General features: G+C 30.0%; 1 protein-coding gene across 9 annotated transcripts in view; it reads right to left on the bottom strand.

Moving 5' to 3' along the window:
- LOC142331038 (glycogen synthase kinase-3 beta-like) overlaps positions 1-21,989 on the bottom strand; it is a 183,933-nt gene that overhangs the window by 17,692 nt on the left and 144,252 nt on the right. For 7 of the 9 annotated variants that reach the window (XM_075376647.1, XM_075376651.1, XM_075376648.1 and 4 more), the window contains 2 exons: positions 21,126-21,182; positions 12,475-12,661 (listed from right to left, as the gene is read on the bottom strand). In XM_075376647.1, coding sequence (XP_075232762.1) covers positions 12,475-12,661; positions 21,126-21,182 — 244 coding nt within the window. The remainder of the gene's footprint in view (positions 1-12,474; positions 12,662-21,125; positions 21,183-21,989) is intronic. The other 2 variants (XM_075376652.1, XM_075376650.1) reach the window with 1 other exon arrangement.

Raw genomic sequence — 21,989 nt, 5'->3', positions numbered from 1 at the left:
AGATATACGGAGGCTGTTCAAAAAGTAATGATAAAAACGCTCGTCAGAAAAAAATATTTATTCAGTCTTCCAAATCTACATGCTCTTTTTCAAAGTAACCCCCCTCGGTTCTAATACACTTTTTCCACTTTTTAAACACAAACGCCAGATCATCTCTCTTGAGCTTCTTGCAGCGCGCCTCCACAGTTTTGGTGACCTTGTGATTGGTCTTGAATTTCCGTCCTCTGAGTGGAAACTTGACTTCAGGGAACAACCGGAAGTAGCAAGGTGCCAAATCTGAACTGTATGGTGGGTGGGTTACAGTTGCGATGCTGTGAGCATTCAAGAAATTAACTACAGTGTGAGCTACGTGAAACTGCACATTGTTATGATGCAGAAAAATTTCGTTAATGTTCTTGTGTGGCCATTTTTTCTTAAAATGATGCAATATTGTGATCAAAACCTATTCGCAATAATCTGCCATGATGCGGCCGTTTTTTCTTAAAATGATGCAATATTGTGATCAAAACCTATTTGCAATAATCAGCCAAGACCGTCAGGCCTTCAGGCGCAACAGGTACAAAAAACCCTCAGAATTGAAGATTATTATCATAACCTTACCGGCACAGTGACTCATTTTTGCTTTTTTCAGATGTGGTGACTGCGCCCTTTTCAATTTAAGACTGTTGTTTCAGTTCTGGATCATAATGATACATCCAAGATTCATCTATGATTATGATTCGATTCGATTCATTTCTTTGTTTGCTTTCCCACCAAACCGTGATAGCAGGTACGGCACCTACCGACAAGACATGCATCGCATGGCCAAATTATCGTACAAAATCAAAAATGCACTGCCAACTGAAATGCCTAGATATGTGACTAGCTCCCCAACGGTAAATCATTGTTCTTCACGAACGGTAGAGAGAGCATTGCCGAATGATGCTCTCTCTACCATCCTTAAATGCTTTATACCACTTGTAGGTCACCTGCTTCATAACATCTTCAGCATACACCATACTTAATAATTCATACGTGTCTTTTTGGTTCTTCCAGAGTTTCACTAAAAATTTCATGTTACAATGTTGCTCTAACTTTTTATTCACGCTGGACATACTAGGCGAATATCTAACACACGTTATGAATTGTCACATGCGTCCACTCACAGCACTGATCGACTTGAAAATGATTGTTATAGATGGCTAAAAGAATGGACTACACAGTGGTATGTAATATTTCTACCCTTCGCAACACATTTTCTCTAAGGGTTATTATTATCATTACTTTTTGAACAGCCCTTGTAACAAAACCTTGATATTGTTTTTTGTACACTGGGTATATAAAAAAATAAAACAAATATGGCTGTACATTTACAGATGCAGTTCCAAAAAATATGTTTTACACACGACAATTATAAAGATAATATGATAGTGGATTAAAAAATGTTAAGGTCCAGCAAAGATAAAAACTGTAACAAACTATTAGAATAAAAGTTAACATTTTTTTAAATATGCACAGGAATCCTTTACTTAAGACTAATTTATTTAGGGACTTATGAGTGCTAAGAGTAATATTAAACAAATGAAGCATAATAAAGTCAGTAGTTTTTTGGAGTTTATCGGTTATAGCTATAATTTGGTTATAGTTAAAAAAATGGTTAATAAAAAAATGAGGATATTGAATAGTATATATTTTTTAATGTAATTTAAAGGTTTTCATTATTTTATGTATGATATTGATTCAATTAAATAATGTTAACATAAAAACAATACTACAGATTCAATTTTTCAACCTTAAACTTTTATGAACTATTCTTATACAGCTATAAAATCTATGAAATGGAATATTTTTTGGCTGGCTATTACATTTCTGGTCTTCACTTTTAATAATTTGTAATGGAGATTATAAAATAAATACCCTGCTCATGTTTATGTTCTGCATTTATTTGTTTCTTTTAAAACTATATTAAATTTTTCAATTCTACATTATTGAAATGAAAATCAGTAGTATTTATTTAGAATAATATATTGGAATCAAAACTATGAGAATGAATGTTTAAAAAGCTATTTTTAATTACACGCCAACAGAGATATTTAGTGATGTGCAATTGGCAGCATTGAGTTCTGCATAACCTCCTCTGTAACCACATGTTCTTGGATTCTTGATATCTTGTTTAGTTTTTGTGTTATTGTTATTTGAACGTAACATGTTTAAGTGTTAGTAACAATTTTTGTAATGTGCAATTTTCAGGAGCAATGATACAACATAAAATTTTGTGTAAAACTGGGGAAACTTGAGAGAAACGTTTCAACTTTTGAAACAAGCTTACGGAGATGATGCTCATGTTGTATGCAATGTTACTAATGGTTTACATGATTTAAAAGTGGTTGTAAGTCAATTGAAGATGACCTCGACCAGGAAGGCCTTTGACTTCAACTGATGATACCAACATTCAGAAAATCAACTGATGTGTGCTAATCGCTGATTTTGGGCAACTTTACAAAACACACCGATGAGATGAAAACATTTATGCAAAGGATCATAATGGGACGGAAGCTGGGTTTACAGCTACGACATCAAGACAAAAGTTCAATTATCACAATGGATTGGCAAAGGATCTCCACGTCCCACGAAAGCACATCAGTTTCGATCCAATGTCATAGTGATGCTCTCTGTTTTTTTCAATTTTAATGGAATTGTGCATTTTGAATTCTTGCCCCAAGGTGAAACAGTAAACCGTGCATACTATCAAGGTGTTTTTACAAAGGTTTTGTGAAAAAATCCACAAAAAGAGACCAGAGTTGTGACAAGACAACTCGTGGTTCCTACATCATGACAATGTGTCCGCAAATTCAGCTTTGTTAATTCGCCAGTTCTGTGAAAAAATCAGATGACTGTCCTCCCTCAGCCTACCTACTTGCCAAACCTGGCTCCTTGTGATTTTTTCTTATTTCCAAAATTAAAATCAGTCATCAAAGGACACTATTTAGAGACTATTGATGACATTAAAGCAAATTCATCATGGACCTTAAAAGCCATTTCAAATGAAGCTATCCAGACTGCTTCACAAAGTGGAAACGGACCAAAGATTAAAAAAATGCTAGATTATTTTCTGAACAGACCTTGTATGTGTAAATTTGAAGTTAATTTATCATGTAATGCTGTACTGCAACATAATAAAAACAAAGAAACAGATAATGCTTGGAGTGAAAAAAAAATTTGACTGTTTTGACAATTATGATAAAAACTGTAATAAGAATGCATGAATATAATGCAGATTAGACTCTCAAAAGAAGAGGTCAAAACTCTGTAATTATAGGTTAGAAATTGAGAATGGTCAATATAGTGCTGAATTTAAGACTATGTGCTTGCCTGATTAAATTTTTAATTAACATTTAACTAAAGAATTCTAATAATTATATAGTAAAACAATACGAGTATTTAAACAATAAAACACTTGTTTGTTTTGGTATGTTGATCCAGACGATAGTTTCTGAAGTTGATAAAAGTGATATTTGTTGCTATGAGAATGGATCAAACAATTTAATGTTGAGCAGTGCCTTTTACATTTATCTGGTGTTGACAACTGTTCAAAGACTGATGAGTTAGCAACATTAGCCAAACTTACTGATATCATTGAAATCCATGGTCTACAGAAATATACAGTAGATGCTCGCAATGTAATGTTCCTCATCATGCACCATGGAAATGCTACTTAGATACATATCATGATTGTGTATTTGATAAGCAGTTAAGAATATGGGAACCATCGGTAAACCATGCAGGAAGAGACGCCTACCAACTGGGCAATATATCAACACTGAAAAATTGTACCAACGTAGTTCAATGTATAGAAACCAAAATCAAAACGGCCCTTTTCAGGGCTATTTGATGAAACTCCAAGTTAACGAAGGTGAGTAGAGCAAAGAACCAAGTGTTAGGACACTCATCAAAGAAGGAGAAAACAAATATCATCTTGCTTCAAGAAATGCTTATCGTTGACAGAAGGCAGCTGGCTCAGATAAATACAAAAGGGCTGGATTGCAGTTTCATAAGTGTCTGAAGCAAAACAACATTTTCTTGACAGAAATTAAAATTTTTTTTTTGTCTTCAGTCATTTGACCGGTTTGATGCAGCTCTCCAAGATTCCCTATCTAGTGCTAGTCGTTTCATTTCAGTATACCCTCTACATCCTACATCCCTAACAATTTGTTTTACATATTCCAAACGTGGCGCTTACACAATTTTTCCCTTCTACCTGTCCTTCCAATATTAAAGCGACTATTCCAGGATGCCTTAGTATGTGGCCTATAAGTCTGTCTCTTCTTTTAACTATATTTTTCCAAATGCTTCTTTCTTCATCTATTTGCCGCAATACCTCTTCATTTGTCACTTTATCCACCCATCTGATTTTTAACATTCTCCTATAGCACCACATTTCAAAAGCTTCTAATCTTTTCTTCTCAGATACTCTGATTGTCCAAGTTTCATTTCCATATAAAGCGACACTCCAAACATACACCTTCAAAAATCTTTTCCTGACATTTAAATTAATTTTTGATGTAAACAAATTATATTTCTTACTGAAGGCTCGTTTAGCTTGTGCTATTCGGCATTTTATATCGCTCCTGCTTCGTCCATCTTTAGTAATTCTACTTCCCAAATAACAAAATTCTTCTACCTCCATAATCTTTTCTCCTCCTATTTTCACATTCAGTGGTCCATCTTTGTTATTTCTACTACATTTCATTACTTTTGTTTTGTTCTTGTTTATTTTCATGCGATAGTTCTTGCGTAGGACTTCATCTATGCCGTTCATTGTTTCTTCTAAATCCTTTTTACTCTCAGCTAGAATTACTATATCATCAGCAAATCGTAGCATCTTTATCTTTTCATCTTGTACTGTTACTCCGAATCTAAATTGTTCTTTAACATCATTAACTGTTAGTTCCATGTAAAGATTAAAAAGTAACGGAGATAGGGAACATCCTTGTCGGACTCCCTTTCTTATTACGGCTTCTTTCTTATGTTCTTCAATTGTTACTGTTGCTGTTTGGTTCCTGTACATGTTAAATTAAAATTAAGGGATTGTAATCACTGTGTACAAACCACTTAAAAAACACTGGCCACCGACAGTAATCAAAGTCAGAAACAGACCTACGACCATAGCCGATGGATGATTTTAACAGCCAACATACCAAATGGGGCTATAGCGAAACAAAGGAATCAGGAACAAAACTGGAGTAATGGGTGGAAGCAGAAAACCTTATTCTGATACACGACTCCAAACAGAAAGGTACATTTCACTCAGCTAGGTAGAATAGAAATCAAGCTCAAAGTCCAGGTGACCTACATTACCAAACCCTGTTGGAACTTTGGAAAATCTGATAGGAAAGGCTTCATCAAAAACCTGGAAGGCAGCATATGATGGATTTGGGCAAAATGTGTAAATTATAACTGATTTGTGAGACTAGTAAAAATAAGCAAAGATAAAAAATACATCCCTAGAGATTACTGTAAGAAATATGTAACCACAGTATCAATTGCCTAAAGCCTGAGAAAGCAGCTGGAACTGAAGAAATTAACCCTGAATTCATACATCATTTAGAGAAACATGCTAAGAAATGGGTACTGAACCTTTTTAACCACATACTGGAACCAGCAATCCCAAAACTTTTCAAGATACTGAAGGTAACAGCTAAACTGGGAAAGACACATCAAAGGTGAAAGATTGTAGACAAACAGCCTTATTAAGCGTGATATACAAGCTACTGGAAACATAATATATAATTGCATAAGCGCAATCATCGATGAGAAGATGTCAGCAGAGCAACCTGGTTTCGAAAGATTCAGGAGCTTTGTTGACCTTGACCAAATGAATGCTCTAACAACCCACATAGAACACTGATTCTAGAGAAACAAGAAAACAGCCATCACATTTATCAACCTTTCTTCTACATGTGATATAGTATACGGTAAACAGAAAATTGACTAAATTCCTTGAGGTAATACCATCCCTGTAAGACCATACACAAGCTATTGAACAACACGATTGCCATTTGAAAATTCAAAGTATGTCCCGGCAACGAGAAGAAAGTAGAACATGAATGCTGACCTACCTCAGGATGTTGTATTTTTTCCATTACTTTTCAACCTGTGTAGTCCAACCAAAATAGAAGCTTGTAATTTAATATATGCAGACATCGTAGCTCTAACAACTCAACAAAAGATTGCAGTTACAGAGAAGGTGCTACAAAATAACTTGGAAACAATAGATAAGTACATCGCTAAGGGCTACAAATGAACACTAAGACAGCTGTATTCTGTTTTCATCTCTCCAGCCAATTAGTAAAAACAAAACTGCATGCCAGGATCGAGGGCAATGTACTCAAGCATGAATAAAATCCAAAATACGTAACAAGTCACATTAGACCGACAAATGACCTACGTCAAGTATATAGAAAACATTGTGGCCAAAATCCAAACATGAACAAATATCATTTAAAAGTTGGCAAGAATTACATGGGAAATATCTACAGCAACATTGCACCTCAACCTTGCCTTCAGTTTTTTCAGTAATACGCATTCCTGATGTGGATCATCAGTGAACACAAACTAAAAAGATAGACTAAACTCTGCAATGTGCATAATAACAGGAATGACAATCTACCCCAATGTAGTAGTGGCTACCAGTACCAGCAAACATCATCCACTCATCTATGTGAAAAAGAAGCTCTGATCAAAGATTGGAAAAAATATGTAATGATCAATACATGTGAACATGCAGACTCTAGAAACAGTAAAGTTAAGGAAACCAGCATTATAAACTGTGAGAGGCCTCATAACAGACAGGTTTGATGGAATATTAACATGGCGACAGGATTGGAAGAAATAGAATTCATATAAGATTAAGATAATAGAAACAATGGACAGCAGACCTCTGGGATTCGACTTACCTAAGAAAGTTGCGTGTGATTAAATTAAAAATGAACAGGGCACGGTCAACACAGGGATTCTGCAAGGATTCCATATGTGATTGTGGAGCTGAAGAACAAATGAGAACACATTCTAAATGAATGTCCATGTAGAGCCCTCAAGAGATGGATAGTGGGAAGAAATCAGCACCATCTCAACAGTTGCAAGGGAGTGGCTGAACAACCTCGCTGTGGAAATCTAATCAAACTATAAATTTTCAAAATTTTTTTTTATTGACTTATTTTATTACTTTGATATTAATTGTTAATCATTTTGTAGTTAACTATTTTGTACATTATAGATGTTGCCTGTAGATGTACAAATAACAGCAGAGATAATGAAGGAAGTGCATAGATGAAGAAATTGAATCAGAAATTCTGCCACCATATTTAGGGGGAAAAAGGCCTGTCTTGGCATACTTTAAATAATAAGAGATCAACTCCTGTTTGCAAAAGCAACTACTGAATATGAAAAATATGACTGAAGAGGATTGTTACAAAAAAGTGAAGATATTTAAAATATTGTTAAGTCATTTTTTTTCTAAACAAATTATGTTTCTTAATTAAAAAAAAAAATAAACATATTTTTAAGTATTGTATGTTAATTAAAGTGTTTTAAATACATGTGTCGAGTGTTCAATAATTTTTTGAAAGATGATATGTAAATACTCTGAAAGTTTATATTCCTACATTATTTCATTTTACCTTTTATTTAAAACTTAACAACCCTCCCTTTAATGAAATTTCTCTATGATGAAGTGTCACAGCCCTATCGAATTCATTACTAAGGGAGGAATTTATTGTGTGTACGTAGTATATAAATAAACCCACAAATTTTTATTGATATATAACTTGAAAAGTTATTAAAATCTACAAAAAAAAAAAGCTGAGAACAGTATTCTCTGTCTTGTGCAAGTAATCTACATTGTTGATGAGCTTGACCTAATCAAGAGAAGGTTAATCTAGAATTAAATTTCTTTGTTATTCTCATGTTTTCAAAAATATTTTAAAGTATCACATCATGAGCTTGGATACCAGTGAGGAATAACTAAATTCCTTTATCTTGTCAATTCTATAATATACAATATTCTGTTTTGCAAATACGTATGAAAAATTAAATCGACTTATAGAGTGTATTATTTTTATGTAGTTACAATTTCATTAACAAAATCTTAAATATTAATGTACGCATAATTAATTAATAAAAAATAGATATCAACTTTAAGTAATATTAAATTTATTTAAAAAACAAAGAAACACAAAAGAGTATATTTATGGGTAAGACAAGTGTATTTTTAGGTAATACAAATTCATTAAAAGATTAACAATATATGTATTTCATCACAAATGTACTGCAATATGTTCTGTATTTTTGTTAAAACTCATTTCATAAACAATATATGTATTATTATTGATTTTGTTCATTACTAAAAGTCATCGCAATTTTCTCTATAATAACAAATAAAGAAAATAATGAATTAGTATTTATTACATAAATATGTAGATGGTACTTATGGACACTACATCTGTATTGATATCATATTGTACGATAACTATATCAATATATTAATATCTGTTCAACAAACCTAATCTGTGCAAACTTTTATTAAACCTGTACATAATGACTAGGCTAGTACAACAGAATGTTTGGAATGTGCCATTTGAAAGTGTTCAAAAGCAACTCTCAATATATTCTTCTCCTGAAGCTTACATCCAAAAATAAACAAAAATGTTTATAGTGCATTGTTAAAGAATTTTTATTCAGTCATTTTGTAAAAACCAGAGTGAACTGTTGATTTTTTGACCATGTATCAAATATTGTACTGATTATCTTTTATAATGTGTACATCCCCTTGAACTGTATTTTAATTAAATATATTTATTGACAAATATTAGCAGTTATTATTTGTTAGATGACATTACATTAGTTGATATAGTAACTGTTATTAAAAGAAAATTTGCAAGTGAAATATATATGTTATTTCATATATTTCATACTGAAAATAGTTTTTTATTTTCATTAGTGTAATATCACTTTTATTTGTTTAGTTTGAACATTAACACATAATAAAAATGTATTTATAACTATATTCCTGTCATCGGGCATGGACAAAAATTCTTCTGTTGAAATAAGGAATACTGCTAGGCGAAATTTCTTTGAAAAACAAGCTGTTAAGAGAAATATATTTTTAAATAACACCTACCAAAAACACAGCACATTTCAAAACCATTACAAGACACAAAAATATGTTAGTTGTAAATATTTAACAGAGGATGGTGATACATCCAATCAACTAGATAGAATAAAAACTTATTTCCAGAATTTAATTTAGTATTATACTAAATTAAAGATTTCTTTTGTTTATTTCATAACTAAGAAAAAACAAATTTATATTTCACTTTTCCTACACACTATTCAAAATTAAGTAGGTACACTATGTGTAATTTTCAATATAAAAAAAAAAGAAAAAAAAAAGCTTTTGGGGGAAATTTTCAAGCCTCTTTCTAGCCTAAAACAGATTCAAGGATTTTTGTAATAAAAGATCCCACTCTTGAGACGAACAGCAAAACATTTCAAGCACTTTCATCCTCCTAATTAATTATTTTATCACAAGCTGTAGTCTTTAGACAGCAGCTTTTTGCATATGGCTCACCAATTTAATTCGCAGTCATCTTATTATTGGTTCTTTTTACATTCACTGGAATATTATGCATTGCAATCTATTACCCGGAAACTTAAGAGAAGAATTTTATATCTGTAATATCATTTTAATGAATGTTAAATAAAATCCTTGCAAAAAAAATATTAATGATTATATGATTTATTAAAAATTACATATATTATAAAGTTTTTATGTCGCAGCAATAGCATGGGGCAAAACTGATCATGTTCAATAACAATTAAAGGGGTTAAGAATACAGTCTGAAAGAGATTAATAAATAAATGATATTTTTAACATCTGAACATTGTATATGAGCTACATGAATTTGATTCTACGTTGTGAAAAGAGTGAAATACTTTACACTGTGTCTCATGAATGGAATAATCTTTTTAAATTGCTGTAATTTCTGAATACATTAAAGGCTGAGATTGTGATAAAAAAATTAAACAAGAAATATGAGAAAGGAAGTAACCTTTTGTTCTACATTGCATGTGCAACAACGTCTTAAAGATAACCAATACCAGAAACCGGTTAAAAATCAGGTACTTTTACCAATTTTCAAATGATTTTGGTATATTAAATTTATAAAAGAAAAAGTTTTAAAATAATAAAGTATTAAATTTCTAAATATTTACAATGATGAAGTATTTACCTTCTAAATCTAGACTTCATCTTAAGTTGAGCACTGTGTAGTCATTTATAAATACACTTCACATAAGTCATTTAAATAGATGTCTCTGGCATATAAAAAGGGTTGTAATAAAAAAATTGTTAACAATAAGTATTTAATAATAAGTATGGTGCTATCTATTTGTAAGCAATGTCTTAAAAAAATATAAAAACATTTGAATATATTGCACAGTTGTGTAGTGAACTGACCTTCATAATTGTAGCAGTTTATTTGAAAGTGCTACTGGTGGTGGAGATATCTGAATCAATAAACGTTTCTGAGAATAAAATACGGATCATAAAAAACTGCCATTTTGGGGGATTGAAGTCTTACACGGCTAACCATATGGCAATAAAAAAAGTAAAATATTAATATTATCAAATCAAATGCATTATATGTATTACTATGGATAACTGAATAAGTTTTACTACATGCATACCAAACTTTTGAAAAAACGTTTAATTCTTGTATAAATATATGAAAATCTATTATAAAAATTAACTATTTATATATCCTGATCCCTGTAGGGAAAAATAGATTCTGGTCGCCACATCATCCCTCTGTTCCTAGCCCTGATTGGGCTTTACCAGAGGTCATCTTAAAAACACTGTAAATCTGATTACATAGCAGTCATCAGTTTGACCACAATGCAAATACTTGACACACATTTCCATCAGAGCTTTAGCTCAACATTTATATTGCCTTCGCTGTAGACTTCCAAACATTTTCACTAATCTATGCTAATTTGTTATCTCCCTACTATTTAACCATTTCTCAGAAGCGTGATACCTGTTCTTCTCTTTAACAATGAAGAACAAAATAATCATTCATTAAATAAACTTCAAAGCTACACTGCAGTAACAAGCTATAAATTAATTTGCGTCTACTATAAACATCTAAAATTCTTCTTTCATACCTCTTAAAATGTTGACTGCAACAATTTTGTTCCATAAATACGCCAGATACATTTTTTAATTTAACGCAATTAAGTATTTTATATTTAAATCATCATTTAAAATCTTTCATTTTCATACAATTAATTGTGGGTGCTAATCAATAAACTCCATCTTTTCTACATCTCCATATCCCTTCCTGTTGTTTCAAGCCACTCTCTAAATCCTTAAAGACACTATTCTTTCTTATTTTTTAAAATGCTCATTAAAAATTTCATCTCTGCACATATTTTTCTTCTACTCGATTTGTGACCAATTTCTTGCCCCATGAAATGTGAAATATGATGTATAAAAATTCTTTGAAATTCAGTGGTATGTCTTTACTCCAAATCAAGTCTTTTAAACTTTAATAAAAAACCCTTCATTTAGCTATTTTCAGAGACCTAATTTCTTGCTCACCGTATCTTACCATTTCCTCGACTACTACAACTATTTTAATATCATCATCACCTTCAATATTCATCTTAGATTATCCTCTTATTGCCTCTCCAAACTTTTTCTTTCATCTTTGTTTTAAGCTTAAATAACAAATTATGGAAATCATGAATACAATATTCGGTTAATACAAATTAGTATTTTTATACCAATAACAAGATTTGGTTCAATTTTTTAAAGTTTGATATTTAGTTTTAGACGAGACCTTATTTTTCTTGTCATATTTATTAAATTTATGGTATCTCTGATTGTCTTGGAACCCCTTTATTCTGTTTAAGAAAATAGTTCGTGGAGTGTTTGCAGAGCAACCACTCCCTTGATGAAGCTTGGTGAGATGGTGACTCAGCCCATAAATGAATTTAAGTAAGCAGGGAAAGGGGAAGAGTATTCAATCTCTGAATATATATGTATATACAGTAGAACTATATTCAGTTAAAAAGAGACAAATAATCTCTTTGGGATCCATACATTTTTTTTTAAATTTTTAAAGGAGATTTTAAAAAAATTTGATATACATGTAAGTAACTTCTTCAGTTAATTAAATAAAATAACCATAGTCATCCATTTCTCATGGTTTTTAAAATACGAAAAATTTATTCACCATAAATTAAAGATTACACTGACTTATTAATATTATCAATGCTTTTATCAGTTGAAAATTTGTTTAGTAATAAAATTATGTTAATAGTGTACTGTTAACAAATCAAACCATATTTCTATTGCAATAATATATTCCTTAAGACGTTTTTTATTTATTATTTTTGTTCATGTAGTAGATTTTCTAGGTTTATTTTTGATACCTTGTTCAGTGAAGTTAAATAAAGGTGGCAAAGCACGACCGTTAGGGAGTCTTGTATTTTGTTCCCGTAATTCATCGAAGAAATTATGTGCACATGCTTGTAAAGGAGAGATCCTTGATGACGGCGTATATTCTAGCAGACGCGATACCAACTCTATAGCCTCTAATGGTGTGCGTGTTCGGAATACCTGAAAAAAGTGAGAAAGAATAAAATAAATCATACATATTTATTGTTATAAAATAAAATACTAATCATGTGTAATAATTATAATTAATAATAACAATGAATGATAAATATAAATACTTGTAACAGAAACCTCCTGATCTTCAAATTTCTAGATTACCTAATGAAAATATGAATTCAACTGAAATTATGATGTAATTGTTCTCTTCCGATATTAACTTACATCATCATTAAATGTAGAGTACAACAGAAATAATAAAATGATTTAAGATAGTAAAATGAGTATTTATTTTTAAGTATAGACATTAATACTTATAAACTACCATTATGAAAGTCTGTAGAGATGCATTATACCACTACTTTTTAAAAATAACATCACTACGATGGGCACCATTATTCAATAAAGAAGTCTCTCTTTGTTTTATAAAAGTCAAACTGATTTTCCTCAACACTTCCAACAGATTCTTTCAACTCAACTATGGTGCAAGGTCACGTCTCATAGATTTTATGCCTTTAAATAGCCCAATAAGACAACCACATGGTGATAGACGAGCATGAAAGCCAAGTTATATTACTATTATGAGATGACAAATCTAGGAAAAAAATGCATAATTAAATTATACTATGCACTGTATAATTATATCTTGCAGGATGCCGAACCATCTTGTTAATGCAGTGAAAGTAAAAAATAAATATGTTATAAGGGATATAATCTTCACATGCTACTGTTATTCTGTTAATCCTCTGCTATTGTCTTTGCAAAAGTACTGTCTTAAAATTCCAAATGACCTTGCTACATTATAAACTACTTCACTATGTGGAGAAGACTGATGCAATAAACGTAAGTTTTGTTCGCTCCTACAACTGAGGCTTCCGTTTTCTAACATACCCATTTAGATGAAAATTGGGCTCCTTTGATGTAATTGTTCAGTAGAAATTATGATTGAAGCAGTATTTCTTATATACTATCTGGATTTTAAATGGATGAAAATGCAAATCCATTTTTAACATCTGCTCAATATTTCATGATATAGGATGACATTCTGCATCCAGTATAAAATTGTGGACTACTATACTATATGGCTACTCTCTCTCTCTCTCACCAAATTCTCTGATAAACAAATTGGTCATGAATGACCAGGTTTTTTCTTTAATAATATACAAGCAGCTGATCTAAAACATGTTTACCCAATTTTAAATGGTCTGGCATGTTTGAACTTTTATCATTTCTTCTAATGTTGAAAAATGTCTAAATTCATATTGTCACAAGCATCAATGCATTGGTTTTCAATGCCAATTTTTAACTGTCTAACCAATTTTGGTGCACTTCTTAATTGTACATTTTATGGAGATATGCTTATTTAATTATCAATGAACTTCGGAGAAACTGTTAACATCACCATTTTAAGATACAGACAAAAATACATACATAAATACCGTAAGTAATAGTAAAAGCATGTATGAACATTCAACGCAGGTTATTTTAACAAGAAGGGATGAATGAAGTAGTAGTTCACACACTTTCTTCCTGGAAACTGAACTCAAGACCAGCTTATTTAGAAATTAATATTCCTAATCTTAATACCAACTGGCAGGCTGGCTCTAGAGTACTGGTACTAGAGTTGATGGTCAGTTAGTTTTAGGCTGACCAGTTGATGTAGTGTTTGTCTGATTGTTAGTTTATAGATCACTTAGTATCATGTTCTATTTCTGGTAGGATCCTGGCATTTTTTCACTTATTAAATTTTTATTAAAATATTTGTGTAATTTTACCAAGATCATAAAAATAAAGTGAAAAAAATATTTCATTTTTTTGGTGAGGAGTTTAATCCTATGAATTAAAGAAATCATTTCTATGTTGAATGAAGTTAAGAAAGATAAACAGTACTAAAACATAAAAATTATAGTGTTCTTAGCAGAAAATAAGATAATTAGCCTAATAACAATTTTAAAAAAAACCCATATATATCTGTTACTTTATGAGGGATGTCAGTAAATTATACAGCAACCTAAAATAATAAATGTCTTTTCTGATTAATATGAAATAATTCTGTGAAAATGTAAATATGAATAAATGAATATGTGCTTACATTACTTATGGCTAAATAGCAAGTTTCCCTGTCTGAAATGAAGCAGTAGCATCTATTAAAAGTATTTTACGCTTATGCTGACTAACCATACAATTATTTATAGATCTTAACAGTTATTCTGGTATTTTAATTCCTTTTTCCTGGTGAAAATCATAACCTATTCCAGAATACCCAAGGAGTTTGGAGTGCTTCCCTACATGGCTACCACTGATCCCTTCTTCCCTGCATACATAAAGTAGGGACACAGCAACCCGGTAGGGTTGCTGTAAACTTATGCACCAGGTTGGTCTAGTGGTGAACTTGTCATCGCAAATTAACTTATTTTGAAATCGAGAGTTCTAAGATTCATATCCTAATAAAGGCAGTTACTTTTATATGAATTTGAATACTCGACCATAGATACCAGTTCTTTGATGGTTGGGTTTCAATTAACCACACATCTCAGAAACGGTTGACCTGAGACTGTACAAGACTACATTTCATTTACATTCATCCTCTGAAAATAATACCTTATGGTGGTTCAGAGGCTGAACAGAAAAAGAAAGAAAGAGTCAACAATTGTACTAACTCTATCTCTAAAAGATACTGAATCAATAAAGCTTCTGCTAGCTATATTGACAAACTAATGCGGTGCTGGATCTACCTGTTGGCTTGTCCAGGGATTCCATTCTAGTGTAATTGCACAAAATTTCTAACTAACAGCTTATGTAATAAGATTTCACTATTTCTTAAGATTTTCACTATTTATTTTTTCTAATTTAAGTTTTATAAACCTGAGTATGAGTAAATCTGATGTAATGTATTCTCAATATGTCTAAATCTATAAAAATTACAAAATATTCCATACCTAAAATTTACCTATTTTTCAGGTATCAATAAATCTGTAAAATTATGTCTAGAAATGAAAGTAATAAAATATACCTTTTTTAATAGCATAAAGTTACCTATTCTTTTTGCTGACTGAAGAAAAATTGCAACTTTAGTAAATACTTCTAATATTTAAAACGCATAAAATTTTTCAAAAGAATTATTTTAAAGTAAAAATATAGTAAATCTTAAAAAAAACAGTAAGTTGCATTTGAAAACAATACCAATGCAAATTGAGCAAATGAAATTAGACAAAACAAAACAAATTCAGACAATACATTTACGTATATTTACAATACATAATGACCAAACAACATGAAAAAATATGATTGAACAGTTTGAAAAAAATATTAAAAGATAATCAATTACGGTTTACAATCAAAAGATTGGAAAAGAATTATTAATACAAATGGTTCTCTCCTACTTAAAATGAAAATGTTTTTATTAATAAAAAGTTTGTTAGCAAAATAAAAAATATATAGATAAATAATCCTTTACTCACATTTTATGCATTAAAAGCTTCATTCCAAATGCAACGGGAAAATTTAACTTAAATATCTGGAATAGTACCAAGCTTGACTAATAAATTTGATTTTGAAAAGTGTAATTCTGAATAATTAATTAATTCTTCCTTGAATTTAAAAAAAAAAAATGCTTCATTTAAAGAAGCTTGAATCAAGTTGTACATTATTACACTACAACATTCTAATGTTAAGCAGTAGTGAAACCAAAAAAATGAATATCTCCAAAATGTCTAAAAAGATAATGTAATCCTATCCTACTGAAGGGCTTTTGTATGTGTGTCTGTCTGTGTGTTCGTCCCCCTTAGCTTTGAATCGTAATGTACCGATCACTAGTGGAAAATCCCAATTCATCAGTACTACCTTGTGGTGATCAAGTGTATACCTGTTATATTATTATATTTATTACTTGTAATTATTATTATTTATTTCTTTAATCAATATATATGCAAAATATATAAATAACATTTTTTTAATTTATGCGATTGCTTTTCTTCATAAAATAAACTATAACAAAAAGTAGGCACTGGAATGTACCAATCACTAATGGAAAATCCCAATTCGTTAGTACTTGTCACGGTGGTCAGGTGTATATTTATTAATAACTAAGACCAGTCAAGTATGGTCAAAGTTCTGTGTGTTTTCGATGAAAATAAATCACTTAAAGTGGGTTACTTGGTCGATTCCTTCTTTCCTATAGGGATCCTATTTTACGAGGAATATCTATAAAGTAAAGACTGCTGGGAAATTTCTCTTCTTAAGGTTGGCAAACCTGTATCATATATGACCACGCTAGTAATGTACACACTGCATTGTTGTCTGTAAGCTGTCGCTTTGAACTATCTTTGATTACATGTGAGTTATTATGTTATAAAATTAATAGGAAAATTGATGTTGCCGCAGACTGTGAAGGATGTGAAGAGATAGTTTTTTAAATCATCAAAACATTAAGCCAGCTGAAATTCATTGGAAGTTGGTTGCTATGTATGGTGATAATGTAACGAATGAAAGAAACGTTTGAAAATGGTGTGAAAGATTTAGAAATAACGAAATTAATGTGCATGATGGATCTGCTTTGGAATTTTTGATACGTTACACAGAAAAAGGTGATGAGTTCCTTAATTCAATTGTTACTGGTGATGAAATGTGGATTTTGTATTATATACCAGAGAGAAAACGGCAGTCAGGTGAATGATGTCATCCTCAATCACCAACCACAACAACAAAGATCAAGCCACAGCCATTTGGACACAAACTGATGGCCACAGTCTTATGGGATCGGTTTGGCATACTACTGATTGATCACATGCCATGTGGAATCACTATAAATGCAGAAGCCTACTGTGAAACTTTATGTAAGTTACAGCGCACCATTCAAAATTGGTGTTGTCCTGTTGCATGATAATGCACATCCACATGTTGCAGATCTGATACGCGATTTACTGAGAAAATTTGGATGGGAAATTTACAATCACTAACATAAATGGACTGGCAGAAGAATATGACGAGGGTATATTATTGAAACTGGTGTATCACTACGATAAATGTCTTAATTCACGTTGCAATTATATAGAGAAGTAGTAGTATAAAGTATGTAGTTTAAGAGAAATAAAAAATATTGATAAAGTTTTCACAATGAAACAGTCTTTACTTTAGAGATAACCTCTCGTAATATGAAATATATTGTTTTTATCCTACAATTAATTTACAGGATGAATTCATTAAGATTCGAAACACTAATAAGAGAATACTATATAAAAATAAACTGATATATTTTGTTTTGCAGAAAACATTAGCGAAACATAAATATGTTTAGGCATAGATTTGAATGTAGAAAATGTCTTGCATTGAAATAGAAAAGAAACTTCATGTAGTAGGAAAATGATCAAAAGAAAATTTAAGCTTGACACTAATCTATATATATAAAAAAAAAAGGAGTTGATTTCTTTTAAATGCAAGATTAAGGACCCCATACATATACAAAAAAAATCTAATTTGGCAAAAAATTTCTATTTATTGCAAGGGTGGTTTTTATGTTTTTCTTTTACACTCTCAATTATCTGGTTGTCTGGTTATTCGGACATTATCTTATTCCAAAATTCAGTTATACCTACAAAATGATATGACCAATTTAAAAAATTGAAACGGCTTATTTTTTACCATGTTCAGTGCTAACATTTACATTAAAAAAATGTGCACTGGATCATTCGGTTATCCGGTATTTTTCTGAAATTTACTTATCTCCAGAATGGTATGACCAATTTTAAAAATTCAAACAGTGTATTTGCTAGTAGTACAAGGACTAACATTTACATATAAAAGGATATACTCTCGATGATCTGGTTGTCCAGTCATTCTCTTACTCTGAAATTCAGTTATATCTCTGGAATGGTACGACCAATTTTAAAAATTCAAACATCGTATTTGATAGCAGTGCAAGGGCTAACGCTAAAATATGAAATAGAAATAAGGAATTGAAATTAATAATTAAAGTGCCGGAAAAACAAATAGTAAAAATCTTTTAATTACAGTAATTTTTCGTAATATGCAGTTAATGTGAGGCACGTGAAAATGAATCATATCTTGAAAATTTAATTAAGTACACGGTATACCTTTTTTAAAATACATAAAAGCTGATCTCCATGGCAGAGTGAATCCCGGTCAAGCATGGCATTTTTTATAAATTACAAAATTTTATTTCATAATCCCATGCCATAAACTTATGTGGTAAATTAATTAAAATAGCTATATTCAGCTCATATTGCTATTAAAAAAATTTAAACAAAGAATTTTTTGTGCCTAAGTTTGATGGTGCATTATACATTTTCAATGTATACTACATGTACCTACATATATATATATATATATATATATATATATATATGACAATATGTTCACAAAGTTTTAGAGATGTAGATTCTGAGAAAAATAGAATGAATTTGAGGTACGAATGTTGGTGAAAATTGGAAAAACATTTGAGATACTGAGATATAATATGGAGATATTTGGTAAGAAAGAATAAATATACATATATATTTTTATAAAAGAAAATTACATGTTATATAAGTAGAAAAACCAAATTTAAAAAAAAAAATATTAGTAAAATATTTGTACAAGTGAAGCTTACTAATATAACTCAACTAAAAAAACACAAATCTAATTGTTAACTCTTTCATAAAGATGTTCAATATTTACAAAGATAAATTTTAATAAAAATTAAATTTCTTGTTTGCAGTCTTTAGTGAGAATCATTATGAAATTTTCCATCGCTTAATTTATAAGATGTTTAGGAAGTGTTTTTTCTCTAATAAAATCATTAAAATGTACTTTATAAGTTAAATGGCTATTGACCGAAACAAATGTTTTTCCTTCTGCCTATAGTTTTAAATTTATCTTTTAAAATTTTACAGAACTGTTGTTTTACATTATTTTTTTATAATACCTTTTATTTTACAATTGTTACATACATTAACAAGGCTTATATATTTCACCCTTTAACAAGGCCAAAAAAAATTTTTGTCCTGACAATTCTTAATCTATTAATAGTTGATTTATTACAAGGAATTCACTTTTTCATTACTTCTTAAAATATTTAGTGATGGATTAATTTAAGCATGGTAGTAATATTTAATTTGAACTCAAGTAATTAAAATACTATTGTTACTTTTAAAATATAAAAGTAACTGGAAAAAATATATAGTTACTAATCAGTATTCTTTTATCACAATATGCTAATAAACAATCCTAAACTTTCTTAAATGCTCTGAGAAAATAAATTTAAATAAAGTGCCTTAAAACTTCAAACTTATGTAGTAAACAATTTAAGGAGCTAATTATTTCAAAAAAAAAAGAAAAATGAAGTAATACAGTATGAAATGATACAGGTAATACAACAAATCTATACTGTTATAAAAGAAGATTAAGCATAAGGAAAGTGATGTAAGATGAGAGTATATTCTCATTTAACAAAAATCTATTATACATTCTGATATTATTATTTTTTTAAAACATGAATTAAAAAGTGACTTGAGTTACAGAAATTCACAATTAGTAAAAAATTACTTTATTTAATTTTCTTCCACAAGTAGAGGCAGAGTTCAACTAAAGCCAGTAACTGTGGTGAACAAAACAGATGTGTAACTTGTATAGCTAACAAAATCTGGTAGGCTTGGAATATTTTCAGTACAATCAGCTCTGTTAAAAAAGTGAGATTACCCCCCCCCCCTCTTTTCAAGTAACAATTATGGAATTCTTTTTTGAAGTGTTTTGTAATAACTTTCATCTTATTTTAATTGGTTGTAATTATTGGTACTCAATAAATATTGGCTTTATAATTAGTTCTAAAATCAGACTTATCTTTAAAAAATTCTTAAGTGTCAAATAATTACTAGGGAAAATGTTTCAAAAAAAAACTTAACCTCAAATAAATTTTTCAAGAGAAAGGTCTTTTATCCATTAATGACATGACAGATGTTGCTGATAAATTCTCTTCATATAACATTTTTTTATATTGAAATGCAAGTAATGGATCCAGAGTTCTGATGAGTACACACTATACACATTTATTAAAAATTTAATCTGACTGAGAAACGAGAAACATACACCTTAATTTAACATAACTGAAATTCAATTAGGAAAATAAAATTTTCCTTTTCCTTTTAATTATAAAAGCAATTTATCCCTGACTAAAGCCTAACATTAGCTAATACAGGAAGGAATGGATGAAATAAAACACACCTTTCGTAAAATTACATACATGACATACAACTTAACACTTCGGAATCAAGCAAGGGCCACAAAATTCATCAAACTAAAAATTGTTAAAAATTTTCTTAGAAAAAGAATTAGTAATATAAATAATAAAATGTTAATATCGATAAAAAAAATTAGTCAAAAATCCACAAAAATTACAATAAAGGTAAGGAAATAAAGAAAATTATCATTACAGACGGACTGTCATGCACACAAACCATCTCATCACTGGACTTACTCTAATCCTTTGATGATCTGTCGTGCTTTTCGGCACAGACATTTGCTGGAGCATAAACTGTAAGGAAAGACTTTAATGTCCATTTTTCACACACAGTAAAATATCATCACTTTAATTTAATAGAATTACAAAAAAAGAAGAATATAATTTAAGAGAATAAATCATTACTAACATTAAACTAAAGGTAAGAAAAAAAACTGTATTGTCTGAATTTAAAAGAAATCAATTGCATATGCATTAAAAAGAAAAATAAACGTTTTTAATTAAGAGTTAAACATTTTAAAATGAAAACCTTTCCAATTTAGAAACAAGTAGCATGCTAATGATTTGTAATTTACAGGCTAAATCTTAAAAACATGATAAATTTTATATATTTATTCAAATGATTATAATTACGAAAAATTGAATAATGAACCAAATTTAAATGGCTCGGAAGCACAAGAAGTCTAATTAAAAATGGAATTTTAATTATTTTATGAAAATTTTCTAAGAATAAAACCTTCTAAGAATATTTATGATTAACTTTTTCAAAAATTCAAACTTGTTTCATTGGATCCTTAGATACAAACATATTATCATTAAGCACACCTAAATTGAATGACTTTAATGTCTATTTTTCACACACAGTAAAATATCATCACTTTAATTTAATAGAATTACAAAAAAAGAAGAATATAATTTAAGAGAATAAAATCATTACTAACATTAAACTAAAGGTAAGAAAAAACTGTATTGTCTGAATTTAAAAGAAATCAATTAAAAACAATTCCTTTCTCAATAAAGGAAGATTCAACAAGTTTTTCACTGATATTAAGTAACATTCCCCTGATTAATAAAAAATATAACAAAGAAAAATCTTTTTTC

Source organism: Lycorma delicatula, chromosome 10 (genome assembly GCF_047948215.1).
Source record: "Lycorma delicatula isolate Av1 chromosome 10, ASM4794821v1, whole genome shotgun sequence".
NCBI classification, from domain to species: domain Eukaryota; kingdom Metazoa; phylum Arthropoda; class Insecta; order Hemiptera; family Fulgoridae; genus Lycorma; species Lycorma delicatula.
This window is presented reverse-complemented; position numbering and strand designations above follow the sequence as displayed.